Source organism: Pararge aegeria, chromosome 3 (assembly GCF_905163445.1).
Source record: "Pararge aegeria chromosome 3, ilParAegt1.1, whole genome shotgun sequence".
Lineage (NCBI taxonomy): Eukaryota > Metazoa > Arthropoda > Insecta > Lepidoptera > Nymphalidae > Pararge > Pararge aegeria.
Genome location: NC_053182.1, coordinates 10640353 through 10658511, shown reverse-complemented (window position 1 = coordinate 10658511; position 18159 = coordinate 10640353). Strand labels below are relative to the sequence as shown.

At 35.4% G+C, this 18159-nt stretch overlaps 1 protein-coding gene across 6 annotated transcripts in view; it reads left to right on the top strand.

Annotated features, from left to right (window-relative positions):
* The window catches only part of LOC120636011 (tensin-1), a 169885-nt gene that overhangs the window by 115816 nt on the left and 35910 nt on the right, over window positions 1-18159 (top strand). For all 6 annotated transcript variants that reach the window (XM_039907244.1, XM_039907254.1, XM_039907235.1 and 3 more), the window contains one exon: window positions 17723-17779. In XM_039907244.1, the coding sequence (XP_039763178.1) occupies window positions 17723-17779 (57 nt within the window). The remainder of the gene's footprint in view (window positions 1-17722; window positions 17780-18159) is intronic.

The window sequence follows — 18159 nt, the reverse complement described above, 5'->3', positions numbered from 1 at the left end:
TCTCGCCAAAGCTATAGATGACTTGTAATAAATAACGCAAAGACATGAAAAAGAGCTTTTACCCGTTCAAGATTCCCATTTCATCTCAACCCTAATATAAACGAAAGACCCTTATCCAATAAATAACAGGCCATTTCTTTGAGCTACAAAATTAAACCTCGAAGAAAATCACACGGGCTTCATGAATAAAAGATGCATTCAAGGAAAAGATTGTACGCAGATGAGAATGTGCTTTGGCTCCTGAAGTCGTGAATGAATAATTTAGGCTTACCAAATGTCTGATTGCGATAGTGAATACAATAGATTAATACATACTTCTGCTGATAATTTAAAAATGATGAGAAGTCTCAAAGTAAAACAACCGCATAGAAAAGTCATAATAGATTATCGTGATCACACTTAATAAAGCTTGAAATAGACCTATAGACACTTTATGCTCTGCTGGATACGATTTGGTGATGTTTATTTTATATAGTAGGTAATAAAATTTAAAAATGGAAAATCATCGCCTATTAACAGAGCAATAGTTGGCAGGGCATGCACCTGTCCCGCAAAGTGCCGTCCTGTGTCCATCAACCAACCAGTGTTAAGTAAGAACCGGTAAGAACCCCGGCAAAAACCCCCTTTAGACCGGAGCACAGCAAAGATGCTTGGCGGCAGAAATAAGTAGGGCAATCGTGCTTCCGAAGTAATGCTACCGCTTATTCTTGGTGTGTTTTATCGATTTTTATTTTTTTAGGTAAAAACCTGTATTACTAATTAATTGATTTTTTTACTTAGAGGCAGAAGAATATACTGCAACAGATTTTTCGGTGTGTCGTATAGTTTGATGTGCTACGATTTATATGCCCAAGTTCTTTGGAGCTAGGCGATAGCACGGTCGACCGCTTCAAAGGAAAATCTTCCATACGTGTAACGCAGACAGTGTCGCGCCCGGAGCTCAATGCTTCGCCGGCTGTTTGGCGTGCATTTCCGCAGAAAACCTAGTAAACATTCGCTCAGTCACATTTCACCACTGCAAAGTAAAACTTTGTTAGATAATAATTTAAAAAAGAAAGGATTTTTTATCACAAATAATATTGAGCACAGTTTTAAAGTCAATTTTACTGGGTACAGAGACACAATAATTCACAGACTTTGTGGGGAAAGAGACACAATAATTCACAGACTTTGAAATAACACCTGCAAATGTCCAGACAAATGCTCGTAAAACTTAGAGACAGGAAATCACAATAATATGAAATCTACCCCTTAGATATACCCTCTAACTTCTAAGGAGTAGGTAAGTGAATAACACAAAACCTACCTACGGGTAAAATTTAAACCGATAAGCGATTCAAATGACGCTTTGCATCGACTGTAATATCTATTTATATTACGCGAAAATACTCAATTCTATTTTGACTTAACGCAATGTATATTTGGTTTATTACTATATGAAAACGAAGCGGTGATAGCCCAGTGAATAGGACCTCTTTTCTAAGTAATGTGCCTTTTAAGCAATTAAAATATCGCTTGCTTCAACGGTGAAGGAAAACATCGTGTGGAAACCTGAGAGTTCCTTATAATGCTCTCAAAGGTATGTAGAGCCAACCAACCCGCACTGGGCTAGCGTATCCACTACGCTGGCCCAGTCAAAGTTCAGCATTAACCCGCTCTCATTTTGAGAGGTGACCCGTGTAGTGGGTCAGTGATGGGTTTATATGATGATGGTGATGAATTCAATATGAATAAAGTTACCAAAGCGAAGTAAGAAGCAATTAAACATTCAAATACATAAACATATTATTTCGTAGATCAAGTTATTGCCGCCATTTAGTTTCCTGTATGAATTTGCAAAAAAAAAATGCTCACAAGTAAATTGCGTAAGATAGATAAATAAATTCTGTAGAACTAGTAGGTATTGCTAATGCGAGTGTTTGGAATTTAAAACATTACGGTTCGCCACGATACAAGGCTGAACATTGATGCAGATTTAGAAATGATTTCATTACATTACAATAACAAGCCTGATCGAAAATTATGTGCATTTTGATCAACTATGATTTAACATACTTATAAACGAAGTAGAGGCTTTGTATTTGATCATTGTCATACTATGACAATGATCAAATACAAAGTGAAAATAAATAAAAAAAGATTTCAAAAATATTTACGCCATATTTGTAAATTCAATATTATTATATTTATCGTCTGATAGAAAATGCTAAACGATATTATGATGTGCATGGTAAAATTAATATGCCGAAATATTAAGACGTCTTATAAGTAAAATAAGTAAGTCCTTGGATTGTAAAATTGTTTTTGTATGATGTCATTCGTATAAGCAAATCCAAGAATCTCGTTTCTAGCTGGTTCATGCAAACTCATAAAACACGAGTGTATATACATTATGGTCACACACGAGTTACTGTAGAGGTTACGGTATAGATTTATAAACAAAGATAGCTTTACAAGAATATAAGTAGGTACATGTTAGATTAAGTTTAGATTTGCACTGAAATATAGGTAACTACGAAAGACAGGTCTTAACCTTATATGATAGCTGATTTTATTTATCAGATATTAATATTATTATTTTATAAGGCACGTAGACAACCTTAAAAAAAGTGTAGAAACCAATAAAGAAACCGTAGACACTAGACACTATTCTGTGCTAGCAGGTATATCTACGTAATCAAAACAATACCGAGATGGATCCGTAGTAGAGTAACCAAAACAGCTCTAGGAGTTTCGAAACTAAATAATACGAACTAAGAAATAGCTGGAACACATACTTTGCAGCCTTGGAGGATCTACAGAGATTGGGTTCCCAAGGTGTCAGAATAGTGATCCACTAGAATGTCAGAAAAAAATAAATGAGTCACGAATCTCAGGGCACAAGTGCCAAAGAAAGCTTGGAAAATTAGGCGCGAGACCTATATAACATAAAATGGAAGGAAGCAACTAATGCGTTCCTTAAAAGTAGCATTAATCTGATGACGTCTAACTTTCCTAATTAAAAATTAAGAGGAAGCTGTCAATACAGAGTAAACTCATTTATTATACTCGTGTCATTCATTTTTGTTTAGATTAAAGTAATAGAATTGAAAAATGGTATTTTAGAGCCTCTTTGTGGATACTTTTAACTCCGAGTTGAAGAGACCACCTGGAGTGAGATATCCATCAGGTGTCCGTATCGCAATGTCAAGCATACACGCACCATAGCACGTCTAGGCGATGTCGTCGTAAATACAATTCGACATTTAGACAATAGATGTTGCACCGCCCCTTCACTTAGATGTTGCGATAAGCCATCGTACGAGTAATAAATAATCAAAACATTTGGAATTTGACATGCTGTTTCTGCTGCCGTAATAGAATACACGAATATAAAGAGAGTTTGCCCAAAGGAAAATGAAAAATTTTGTCACATTCAATTAAATCATTGAAAGGATTTGGTACTAACTGTATTTATGAGCAACATTAAATAACGCAATAGCGCAATGTGAATAAATAACAAATTAAAGATTAATGATGCGGTTGTACAATACACACAAGCTTTATAGTTTTGTATTAATACCTATCATATAATTTATTCAATGGATAGGTATTTGTTGGACAAAAACATCTAATGTCCGGGAGGTCTTTGCTGTTTATAGGATTTGTCATTTCTTGCGATTTGTGAAAATATGTTAAAGAATTTGCAAATCTTATGTAATCTACCTACTAGTTATAAAACACCGACTGAATTCAGCTGCAAACAATAAGAAAATTAATCAGATTGTTGAAGAAACAATTTATTGTAATAGATTCAAGACAGGCGATTTTGAGGTCCATCGCAAGTAAAATTAATATAACAGCTACGTACCCTATACTAAAAGTACTTCTTTATTTTTCCTTTAATATATAGTCTGTTTAAGTTATTTAGGTCAACAGCGAAATCTGGTATCAATTTTTAAAATATTTTATACTTTTTTTTGCAATCTTTTTTCTGTTCCTATATCTTTTTTTCTTCTACTTTTCTTTCTTGTCTGATCTAGAAAAGAAGGCGTTAAATTCTAATTGGTAAGTGCCTAAAATATTAGCATAAAAAGTTAAAAAGGCATAAAGTCTTGATTGGTTTGAAGCTTTTCAAAATTAATTTGTCTATTCGATATGGATTGATGGCAGTGCGATTAAAACAAATTGCCTTCGGCTGTAACTAGACATCAAAGAGACCGCGGAGTCTGGTTTGAGTTGAGATAGCTGATTGAGTTGAGGCGAATCGCAAAACTTCTCACGATAGTCGATGCGATACGACTGAGCCTCGGGCACGATACTTGTTACTCCATTTCTGAGAATTCTTATCAGAAATACTGCTTTGTTATGTTTGAGCTATTTTCTCTTTTAAAAGTATACCGAAACGGAACCTTATATGATATCATCATTGGAGTCATCCTTTACTTTCATAGACTATATTTTTTTAGCTTACGCGGTTTCAATTGTTATATGTGCCGCTTTGTCTCTTCATACTTTCATTTATGACGTGACCTCTTTGCACCTGTTTAGAATAACTAATCTTAGCCTACTGAACTTATTTTGTACACTCAATCTATCGGAGACGGTGGGTCCTTAATATTTACTAATGATAAAGCTGAAAAGTTTGATTATTTTTTTGTTTGTGTGTTAATTTGTCAGTCAGATTTGTTTTTTTTATTTGCATTCAGAGCTCAGTTTTTACGAGGATATACTATATTTACAATATACTATTATGATATACGATGCCCAATAACCTCAGCATAGTCTCTCAACTCATGAGCATATGTATGAACATGAGCTAGACGAAATTTATGTCTAGCGCTCATGCTCCGCTCCACCCGGTACTTAATAGTTGGGAGCTCCGCACTCGAAATTGTAGAGAAGTACATATATTTAGGACACACGATCCAGTTAGGTAGCTCCAATTTTAAGAAAGGGGTAAACCACCGATACCATCTTGCATGGGAAGCGTTCGGGAAACTTCGTGACATCTCTTGGTCCAAAATCCCGCAGTGCCCAAATCCCTGAAAACCCAAGTCGTACGGATCTACCGGAGCCCTATAAGAGGGCTCAGAGTCATTCAGCGGACGATGGAGCGAGCTACGTTGGGTAGTATCTCTGCGTGATCAAATCAGAAATGAGGAGATATAGAAGAATAACCATAGTTACCGACATAGATCAGCAAGTCGAAAAGCCGAAGTAGAAATGGGCAGGGCACATAACTATACTGATACTCTTAGAAGTAAAGCAAATATTAGAAATAATAGCAGGCGTTGCGTTGATCGTAGTATATGGTGTAAAAACGTGAATATTAATTTATAATATCGTAAAAATAATAATTAGTTAGCGGACGAACTTGCAGGGAACCGCTTGTATATATTATATGCTTATTCGCTTTTGTTTAGCATTTTATATGAGTACCGCACCACAGATTCTCCCGCATGTATTATCTGAAAGTAATGTATGTGAAAGAAAAATTAAACCCAACATTCGTTCAATTTAACAATATAGGTAAGTAAAATAATAATAAGTAAAATAATAATACGTTTAATCGTTTTATTATCTCTAATTACACTTAGCACATTATAAACTCAAACTTCAATCTACCTGAACTTATTGCACACTTTTAATGGACTAGACAGAGGTAACTTCTTCAATCTTTACTTGATTATCTACACTTATAATAAATCTGTAACTGGAAGATTTCTGTACATTTAATATATTTTAAAAATTTTGACCGGGGGATGCATTATAATCGATACTGAGTCCAAAACAGATTTTTATTGAATTTTTGTCTGTCTGTCTGTCTGTCTGTCCGGGCATCACGTGAAAACTGCTAAACGGATTTAAATAAAATTTTGTATAGTTGTTGCTGATATTCCGGGTCAACATATAGGATACTTTTTATCCCAATAAACAGTAAGTTTCCTCCGGGAAATGCGATGATATTTTTTATCAATTTTACTTCATTACTTTGTTAAATCTGAATAAATTTTATTAATTCTTTTTTATTTGAAAGTGTATACTATCAAGTATGTAGTGTCTTATTTTAATAAGGATCTGATAAATATTGTCGGAGATAAAGGACATAACTCTTCACATATAACAGCACGTCGCAAGGCATATGAGACAACGATCGAATGCATGCGTACCATCCTGGAATAGCTAATAGGCTTCTGTTTATCCCGGGAAAACCAACAGCTCCTACAGGATAAAATTCCGCGCAACGGAGATTTAGATTGACGTGGTTTTTTTAGATGGGCATAGTTGAAATATTATCAAGCTTTTGAGTTTGTTTGGTTGAACGCGCTAATCTCAGAAAATGCTATTTCGATTTCAATTTTATTTTGCATTGGTAGTATTAATTAAGTCTATAAAACATCACGCTACAACTAATGGCTACCATCATTAATGAATAATGTTGCAAATACTACAAAAAATATCCTTTTTGAGAGATTCCGATACGTGCGATGCGCGAACGGTAAACGTTACGCCAAACGACGGAAATATGTAGTTAGTATATCGGAATTGTTTCTTTAAAGTTCTATAAAACAGTCCGCGACAGCATACGACTACTTTTTGAAAGTTGACTCATTCGCGGACGAAGTCGCGTGGGTCCGCTAGTTCTTTTAATAAACTTGGTACCTGATTCACTCATTTGAATTTGAATATCAACTTTATCAGCTTCCCATGACACTTCTGTCTGTATTCTTCTGTACCTCTATTTTTTTCGCCATTTTATATGACCTTCGTTTTGATCTGGGGTTTTGTCATTTTTAATGCCTACTCCAACTTATATCGACCATAGATTGTGCATAATTTTGACCAATCTGAACGAAGATACCTTTTTTCTTTAAACAAACTTACATACAAATAAAATACGTAATTTTCTGATTATAAAAAGCACGCAACCTGTCGATTGCTTATCTATAACATCCACTACCGACCAGTCGATAATTTACAAGCATTTCTGTGAAATCATCGCCGAAAATCAACTTGTGACCGTTGGCCTCATAACAATGAAATCGCTTTAATATTAAGATCAACCTTCCATTTATATGTAGGTTTTACTAATAAAATTATAGTGAAAGCTTTATTTGGTTCGTTAGCAGTTTAGTTGAACAATGTTCAGTTTAGTTCAAACGCAACTGACATATTCCGAGGGGTAATATTTGTTCGGATCAGTTATGTTGTACAGTTTGATCGATTGTATAGTTTGTGGTATAAAGTTTTGTGGGATAAATGTGAAGCAACAAAATGTATGACAAAGCGTTCTTTTCTTTAACCTACCAAAAGTGGACAGTTCATCACATCCATCATGTTACATAATTTTTTTTTTAGTTGAAGTAATACACAGTCGCAAACAAAACGCGCAGAATTGTAAGCCTTTTTTTGAAGTCGTTCAAAAATATATGCTTTAAATGTGTGCCCTGACTTATAAACCAGGCAAAACTATTGTGGAGCGTGGATACGTGATTGGCACGCACGAGGTGGCCCTTCCCATTACGGTTACCGTCAGGTGTCGTGGTTGATTACGCCTTTACTATTCAAGAGTAGTTATTTTACATTTAAATGATTATTCATAAATAGATTGTCGATTTTAGATGTCTAAAATATATATATATATAATGCAAATTAAAATTGATAAGTAACCTGCTAAATAATTGTGACAATTCGGTTGTACAAATATCTTAAACTACATATTATGTTGTCAACTTTAGTGATGTAACTGTAATATAATTTAGGATAGGCGTTTAAAAAAAAAAACGAGAATGCTTGTAAATACCGGCTGTTTATTGATCAACAACTAATCTTTGTTATATAAAACATGGACAAAAATAGTGTTATAACTAATAACGTACATGAACACCATTTTGTGAACAGCGCGATCGTAAATTGGGGTTATATTTTTGTAGAGGGTAATAGCCGCTCACCTAGCATAGTTTCGTTTACGGACGTTTTGTTTACGGAAGCGCATAACTTCGTCCACAAACCTATCGCGTCATGGCCGAACGGCCGCGGCTGCACAGTACAGTGCTCACGCGCCTTCGCGACTCGCATCTCTGCTGAAATTATGAACTGTAGATAGGAAATGTAGTTGCGCAACCGGGTTGTATTTTTACAGCGTGTTTAACTAAGTGATTTTTTTTTATTGGATAATATCTAAATCGATATGTCAACATCGATATGACATCTTAAGCTCTGATTCACTCTGACCTATAGCGATGAGGCCTAGGAAGTGCGAACTCTAAATGAAAACTACTCGATTATTTTTTTGCAGCCAACTTTACTTCAATAAATCACTAATAGTGCTGTAGTCCCGAGGGTCTACGCTTGACATTAATACTTTAAATTTAAAATATTTTTAAATAACACTAGCGCGTTAAGGCGACCTTCATAGAGTGTCGTGTAAATAAAGAATAAACTTTACATCTGTATATTAGAAACCTTTATTGTACCCTAGACATGAAAATGAATCTGATATCGGTTTTATATTGTCCTACTTGAAATTGCGCGCATAAAACAAAACAAGTCCCTCAAGGAGATCTAGTGCTAAAAGCTAGTTAGTAAGTCGTGTACTATCAGCAGATCTGAGCTATGAAACCACGAGATGCGCGTTGCCTAGTAACGCTGCGGCGTCGGACCGGCGAGCGTCGAGACGCTGGGGTGCCAGTGCCTCTCTCGGCGCCGCGCGATGTCTACCATCTATAAAACACCCTGTACTAAATTCCTTTTATTCAAACTTTAAATTACGTGTGTGTAATTTTCCAACAGTGCAGTATTCGAAAAGTGATTTTATTTTTATTTTAAAAGTGTGAGTGTGCTAAGGCTAGGATGTGTTCTCATGATAACGTAAATTATTGTAAAAGTTGACTCAACTGGAAGGTTTTAATCAAAATATTTAATAAAAATAATACAAAGTGAATATAGATAAGTCCTTCGACTAAAATTAATATTTTTGTGGGAGAAATAAGGATAGTTTCAAATGCTGTTTACGAGAACGTTATAAGTAATTAAAAAATAGTTAAAAATCTCTAACGTAAGTAAGCTATGCAAATGTCGCACAATCTTATGTAGTGGTGAGATAACAAAGTACAAACTCTAGCATTACATTATTCAAGATAAGATATGGAAACCGTGATAAGTCTGCAATTGAATTATTGTTTAAAAATACGCCAATTTAATTTGATTCTATTTTTAAAGGGCTATTTATTGGATACGTAGCATTATTCTTTTGAAAGTCAGTTGAAAAGGACTGTAGATACAGAAGGTTGTAACATTTGGAGATAACTTTTTCTTATAAATGTAACAATATTGGGTTACACAAGCTGAAAGTGGTCTGACGATTTTACCGTGCTTCGATTTGTCCTATAGCGCAGAATAAAAATACGTGGACGTATAGGTATTTTTCTGTCATAATAAATTTATTTTTGCCATTGCCGTGTTAATAATATATACTGTCTATATAGGTATAGGAGTTTTGTCCGAATTAGTTTTTTTTTAATTGAACGACTATTTATACGGTCTCAGTTAGTTAGATAACCAAAGGTTAGGTATATGATAGGCAATACATCATATAATGATAAAAAAGGAAACGCAATCTCCATGCAGTGATGCGAAAGCGTGAGTATTTTTAGGTATAAATGCTGTAGAAAAAGTTAAACAAACAAAAAGCTGTAATCAAAATAAAAGGGCGAAGATTGTCGACAGTCGGTTGCCGTTCACTCTTCATGTGACGGTCTCTTATTTAGATGAAGTTTACCCCCCGAGGTTATTCACCCCCCTCACATTCGGCACGCGTTTGTTGAGAAGGTCAGGGTTATAGCGGGGGCTAAAATTAACTTGTACGATTAATATACGTACATACTAGCTATGATCTCATAGTTTCATATATCTATATATCCTTCGCTAATAATTGTGGCATAATAGATTTATTACTATGTTTTTATGACATAATCTACTAAACACTGTAACACATACATAGTTTATTTAAGATTAAAAAACAAGTTTTCGAGACACCTATAGCTAGAAGGACCTTGATTTAACAACTATCAAAAACTTTTAGAGAATTCTACACACAAAAAATGTTTGTGGAATTTTCTAAATTTTTTAAATCACAATTATAGAACCTGTTGAATGTAAGCCGTTTTTTTACAATATTAAAAAAAATGCATTTCAGTATGTCCCAGAAAGATGTCAGTTGTTATATCACTATTCACTACGGACAATTTGTCAATGTGCGATGCAATCCATGCCAGGTTTGGGATTCCGCAATGCAGGAGCGCATGCCCCCAAGGGCGCCAGGCTACCGCCTGTATGCGTACAAGCTACAGCTTTGTCTACAGCATCCACCGCTTTAAAGCGCTGCCATTAGACCTGCTTTTTGTCCTTTGCATTCAAGCGCTTTAGCATCGCTCAATTTACATCGGCGGCATAGTACATACTTGTGAATATCCGGTTTTAAAGAGCTTTAGACTGCACCGCCTTTGTTATCATAAGAATCGGTGGAATACATTGTGTCCATGCACAACGAAAAATTCAGCGAGTAGGAACAAAACTAAATAGCGAGAAATAAGAAAAACCGGAATTATATTCAAATCAATAAGTTACTCCTATTACCTGAATAAGTGATAAGTTTACTGATATAGTTAGTTTATGATACTTTGTAACAATAATAAGTAAATTTTTGTTGTCTCTCTTAACGCGTATATCTCTCTCTTAATATACTTTCTAAGTATTTAGAATACGTAGAAAAATCTAATGTAAAAATAAAGCATGGATATAGCAAAACTACAAACACTCTATGTCAAAATATATTATATGTTTTCCTGGTTTAAATAAGTGAAAACGGATAAGAAAAAACTAGGACAGAGCAGCAATTCACAGTTAAAAAAAAATTTTGGGAGGTAGGTCCCAAAATTTATTACTGCTAATTGTTGCTCTATTTATAAGCGATGGTTTATGGATGGCTTTTTATTAGTTGCTCCATCTGAACGACCAACCTTCAATTGTAACTATAAATAAGTCTATTTTCTAAAATGACAATTTTAATAACAAAGCTAGTCATGTTTCTTAATAATATCAAAGTAAAACTGAAGTGAGGCAAGGATGCGACCTAAAGTGACGCTTAGTGCCCGCGAGGCAGAGGCGGCGAGGGCTCTACACCGTCTCGCATTCGCGTTGTGGCGGGCAGCGTTTTATCTCCAGCGTGGCCCAAGGCAAGCGAGGAGGACTTCCTGCAAACAGGAAAAGAAGCAAATGGTGTGTGGTTCCATTTTTACAAATATGATTAAAATACATCTATCTATATATATATATATATATATATATATATATATATATATATATATATAAAAGAGAAAGTGTGTGGGTATGTATCGTATAGGCTCCGAAACGGCTGGACCGATTTCAATGAAACTTTCAGGTAATCTTCGGATTGACCTGGCGAGTAATCCTGTAAAGTTTGGTGACGATCGGAGCACTCCTATTTTTGAACTGTCAAATACAGCTTTTATTTACTATGATGATATTCTATTGTTGGGTGTACATGGGTGTAGATAATGATCTTCACCCGCTCGAGAAGAGAATGGAAGAGAATGAATACAACAACATATAAATCGTATAAATACGGAGAGAAATAAATGATTTAATATATTAAGAGACAAATTAAAAATTTAATGATGTAAGTTAAAATAAAGCAAAATCTAGCCCGACGAAGCGGGCTGGGTACGCTAGTTATCTATATAAACGTCTACTTTACAGGCTCTATTGATACGTCAAGTGTGTCTTTTTACTACTGAATAAACTCCTTCGTTCCAATAAGATACGGGAAGCACGTGTTTCTCGTTGTACCACTGAACGCGGATAATGATCTATTTCATTTTCCTTTGACATCACTCTACTGTTAGGTATTCCCCAACACACCGCGACGAATCGCTCGCCCGCTCTATTTCTTAATTTTTTCGGCTCAGCGTTCCTCAAGAAGTGTTCATTAGATAATTGCAAAGAAGATATTTCCAATCCAATTGACAGAGATTAAGTTTAAGGTCATGCTTCAGTCCTTAGGACCCGAGCAAGGACAAGGACCCGAGCAGGTTCATAAAAGGACATACAGTCCATTCAGGAACCTTTCATATTGTTCAGATATAGGAGGAGTGACTATACCAGCTTCTCCTGCCACTCTTGGAACGAGTTGGTGGCATGACAAAAAAGGAAGTGAATTTGCCACCGTCTTGAAATCTTGCATAGACCAGAATTATTATTAGAAGCTCTTCAGTTACTATTTTCCAAATTTACCATGATATCATTATTATTTACAGTTGATCACAAAGCCATAAATTGATAAATATGATAGTGGAATTCCCAGCTGTAATAAAACAAAGTTAAGTATTAGTATGTCATAGACTAAACAAATCCCATTTTGTAAAGTCTTATGCTGGTCATTGGTTCCTTTACCACAAGGTTCTGGAATGCCCCTTAGGCTTCTGTTTCTTCGGTAGGTAAGTTCAAGTCATGAATTAATAAGCAAGCACTAGACATGCTCGCTTTACCTTAGGCTGCATAATCACTCAGATCTTATGGATAACGAACTGAATTTGAAAACAAGTATTACAACAACAACAACAACAACAACAATACAATTTAAACAACAAACAAGTATTTTTAATACAATGCAGATTTGATTTAATTATAATTGTATTCACTTAAATATTCGATTAATTTCTATTTTAAAGAAATTACATCATTTAAATAAAATTCTGTGAGAGCAGATTATAGCCTCATATTATTACTCTTTATTATTGCGTAACAAAAAGTTGAATGAAGGTCTTATCTACGTCGCCTCGCGGGCAATGCTAATTCCGAAGGTCGATGAAATCTTCACTTTTGATTGATGTGGAAGGTCTAATGAGAGTAAAAAGTGTAAATGGATGGCGCGATGCGGCACGACGTTCGAAGCCGTGATCTGCTCAACGATTAGATAACACCAATTGGATTGTCCACTGTGATAGGTATCAGATTTAACTGTTAGTTGCTCTCCTTAATTTATCTCTGTTAAGTTAGTGTAAGATGCAATCTGTACAGACGTTACATATAAATTATTGGGATGGAGCATTGACCGAGAAATCGTATAAATACTGGATGCCAACAAAATAATGAAGACATGCTAAGATTCATTGAGCGAACTGCTGATTACACCCTAGCTTTATTATGCAACAATGGCATCTGGTCCTCTGTAAGATGATATTGCTGTTAAAAAATAAGGCCACCTATTCTACCTGTTTATTATATTTCAAAGTCAAAGTCAAAAAATATCTTTATTCAAGTAGGTCCATAGGTGGTGGCACTTTTGATGCGTACATAAGAATGACACGGTAGTGAGATGATGGCGATAACCACATTCGTAAACTTAAAACTAAAGCTATGAGGGTTCCAAACGCGTCCTGGTCTAAGAAGAAGCCCACAACAAACTTAGCCGGGTATTTTTTTTGTTGTCACCATCTCACAATGTCATTTAAAATTATTAGAAGAGCAACCTGGTTAGAGCAATAATTCACACCCAAGCTTTTTTATCGATTACGATTCCTTTATACTATAATAGGACTTTTCTATAAGCTTACGTTTAATACACACAAATTCAAATTTATTATTTAAGTTCTTGTTTGAAAGATTTTGCAGTGTTTCGTGTACAAAAAATGTGTACGTTCTCATTGTGTTTTATCGTCTTCATTGTATTTCGTCGTTATCAACTTTTGGGAATGATGTTTTGGGAAATCCTTTATTAGTGCTCATACCTTACTAGGAATTCCCTGCAATTTAAACTATCGAGACACGAGACAGACTACCCATTCCCAGGACTTCGAGACTTTTAAGAAATAAGACTTCTTTGTTAATTTAATAAAAGTGGGTTTTAAAAAAATAACAGAACGACAAATACGGTGGCATGATAGCGACACTTATAGCGCATTTAATGTAATGTGTACTCAGTAGTTACGGACAAGACCTAGTAACTATTCATCAAACAAACAGATGGCGTTAGGCTCTTTTAATTATTTGTATATAAAAATGATTACATGACAACTTTGACAATCGTTTAGAGTCTCAAACGAAAAGTACCGTCACTCGAGACAACTTAAATAACGAAAAGTCCCGGGACTTCGAGATACGAGACGTCCGCGGGACCCAAACCTATACCTTACACTCTGTAACCAAATTCCATTGTTACAGCTTTAGACTTAGCGTTGTTTATCAGTCTGTCATTCACTTTGCATTAAAATCTGGTAGAGATAGAGAGATGTTGGAATAATTTGATTTTATGTATTACTAACCAGAATGATTTACAATATAGCGAAGAAAGTGCACAGGCGATGTCAAGCGGCCGTGTAGCGCATGGCATTCCAAACGTCATCCTAACTATAGTAACTATTGCGGTACTTATATGGCATGTACAAGGCTTGCCACCATCTTTTACAAAACAATCTTCACCAAATGTAGAAAGGTTTTGCCCTTTAAATAATCATATTAGTGTTTCTTAGTAGTTAAGCGATAATAGTAGGATATTCGATTATTCTTTTTGCGCTGCGTGTTTGGCATACATAAAACATTTACCAATTACAGTGATTGTACGTGGGTTTTGCAATTTAATGTGCTGTGAAGTGGACCATCACTCTGTGCGCGAACCTTTATTCGTATGTATAGCAGAATATAGAGCCAGTCCAAGGTAGCGCTATAACTAAAGGAACTGTAATAAAACCACAGCTATTTTTAAATAGTAAATTGATAGTCAACTGTAAATTGGTATTACTCATAGATTAGTATAATACTGACGCAAATCTAATACAAAATAAAAAATATAATAAAACTACGATACCAGTGTACTAACTGTAGTAGTTATTCGGTTTTGGCACAAATTCAATAGCGATTTAATGAAAATTCCATTCAATCCATTCCATTAACGAAGCTCATAAGTTTTGTTAGAGGATGTTGGGGGTGGAGGACATGTTGCCTATGCCTAACGGAAATTTGTAGTATCGATATCTGTTACTGTTGTTATTTTATATCATTGATGGCAAAACTTACTCAATTGGGTAGTTATAGTATTGTTTATATGCCTGCCGCGTTGATCTAGTGGCGAGCATTGTCGACTGCGAATCATGAGGTCCTGATAGGGTGATTGGTCGGGGTAATGGATAATTATTCTAACAAGAAATTCTTAGCACCGATCACGATTTTAAAGGGGAAGGTTGTAGACGGTCGCTCAAGTATTACGAAGGGCGAATTGCCAACGAAAACTGATGACAACCGTCATACAAAGGAAGGTTTCGTTTTTCGCACACCTACAGAGAGGATCCCTGTGCGTTAGATCCTTGGGTTTCCAAGGTTGATCTTAGAAGGGAAAATTACCGGGAAAAGAGCACAGAGGAAACCGAGGAAGAAATAGTTCGCTGATATACCGGAAATACCTATTAGGAACTGAAGAAGATGGCACATCATCGTACGATATTTAACCGGCTGACCTTCGAACTTCAATATGAAGATGGCAACCTAATGATGATGGTGATTAACCCTCTTTTTCGATTGAAGGCTGTCGGTACTCTGCCCAAACTCATTCCGGTCCTGTCCAACTATGAGAGAGGGAATAGAGAGTGTGCATGTGTTTTCGCACACATTTATATTGTAATATCTCGTGCGAAGTTTAAAAGATTATTTGGAGATTGACGACCGAGGCCAAAATCGGCCAGGAAATAATTCCTTACTCTAACACACGTGATCGTTTAAGTAAATATAAGTGTTCCGTGTCATCATCTTATCAACCCCTTACCGGCCCAATACAGGGCACAGGACTCCTCCCACAAGAGAAGGGGTTAAGCGTAGTTCACCACACTGCCCCAGTGCGGATTGGTGGATTCTTTTTTTTTTTTTTTTTCTAAATAACTATAGCAATTCAAGGTTTATTTGTAAGTAAAAGTAGCAATGGTAATTATAACTGAGAACCCGGTGATGTCGGTCGGCGCGTTAAATAATGATAATGCAGCTAACGTCAATTAGCACGGGAACCCTCAGTAAAAGCTGCAGTAATCACTTAGCCACGCCTTGCCTCTGGCAATCATTTATCAACCATATTGGACAAGACATTAAGATAACATCGACCTTCAACCACATTGAAGTAAAACTTCTAAAAATATATTAAAGCATGAAAAAGGTTAATATTTTAATATAGCACTACCTTGAGCTCTATTCAAGTTTTATGCTAAATTTGTAAAACAAAAAGGTGACTTACTGGATATGGATAGAGCAGGCATTACTTTGCGGTGTAATTTATTTACAATTAATAATTGCTAAGAATCTGTATGGTGTAATTTATTTACAATGAATAATTGCTAAGACAATATTCATTGTAAAGTCAACATCTGAGGATGCTCCGGTTTCGGAGCGAAACGTGTTTAGAGGTTTCATTGCCGAAGATCTGTTAGGTATAAGGATTGAAGAAACTATATGTTACACCATACATCTCCTGCTTTTCGCGGACTATAGCGAATTAGCTTAATTTTCATAATAGGTGATTTACTGACTAAGAACTAAACTAACTGATATATTATGAACTCAAAGATCAATCTACTGCGCGTATAGGGTTGAAAGCCTTAAAACTATTATGGCGAAGGCATCCGCTAAGAAAGAATTATCCGAAAATTTTACCGTTAATGGATTGAAATGTATTGATTTGAAATTTCGTAAAAGTGTATTGGTTTCGGCACCTGTTCATAGATTGGTGAAGAATATTGTAATATTGTATAGCATTTTTTTTAAATATTTTTAAGTCTTAACATCAACTGCGGTGAAAAGCTAGTCATTTAATTAAATAACTCGTACCGTAGATTGTAAACTAAATTAGGTCTTCCCCATTTCCATTAACAATTCCTTCGTGGTCAATAAATTTTTAGTGGCTTCTTCTTGGTATCCCCACCGCAGTTAGGAGAATTAATTATTTTGCCGTATAGGCAATTCTTGGTCCCTCCGTAATTTGGTACTCCGCAATTTCAAACGATTTGGATTCTTATTAACATTTATATTTATAACTAGCTGCTGCGCGTGACTTAAACCAGCCGGTTTTCCGGAATAAATATGATCATATGTCCATCTCAATTTATCTCATCTTTAATTTTATCAATTCAGTTGAGCCGAATACAGGTTACAAGCAAACAAACAGACACACTTTCTCATTTATAATATTAGTACGGTTATAGCCGGATATTTATGCTAATATAGAAAATAAAACTTTACGTAAACTTTTATTTCATTGTTCTAATTTACTTGTATTAATCTAACACAATTACAAATCATTTGTTTGAATTAGACGAAATATTATGCCAACAAACAATTTCGAATTTATATTATTCTTTCGCTGATCGCACATAAGAGGAGCCTCTGTTCAAAAGGATTTACTGAAAGTGAAGAAGAGAGTGATAGTAGCCTCACCCTATCTATCCCTAAGTTTAGTTGAGGCTAATATTACTCTATTTTTATTAAGGCGCCATTCAATTCAAACGCCCAAGCAGTTGCATCTAATATGTCACTGTTCTAGAAAGGTAGTTTCTAATATCAACTTCTAAGGAAGCCACGGATACCGAGCGAATACAACTTTGTAGATGTTTAGAGCCAATAAAAAATCGAGTAGGTAAATTAGGTGTACAATATGCTTTATGTTTGTTTTATATTGTTTCAGACTCGAGCAGTCAGCGCCCCGGCACCATCTGCTACGCCTTCTTTCGCAAGAGAATATGTAAGTATACAATAAATTATCTTGCTTTTTTATATTTCGCTTTAGTCTTAAATTTTCATAAACAATCTGTTACGGAAGTTGTACAAAGTGGTTCCATAAATTCATATCTCACTCTTGTAACACTACTTCACCTATATAATTTTAGTTCTCGGATTCGTTGTTTGTTGAAGTTATGAACGCAATGCGTTTACCCTGTGCCCGCCGCCCACGCATTGTTTGTGTCACTTTCACAGAGTTATGTCGCGCCTACGACTTTGTGTATTTGATCTCACATAAACACACTTGAGTTAATCAGGGCTTTTCAAAGTTTACCGTTCCACCTTTCAATTATCTACTCATTCGGGCCCTCGTAAATTCTTATTTATGGCTTTTGTTAAGAC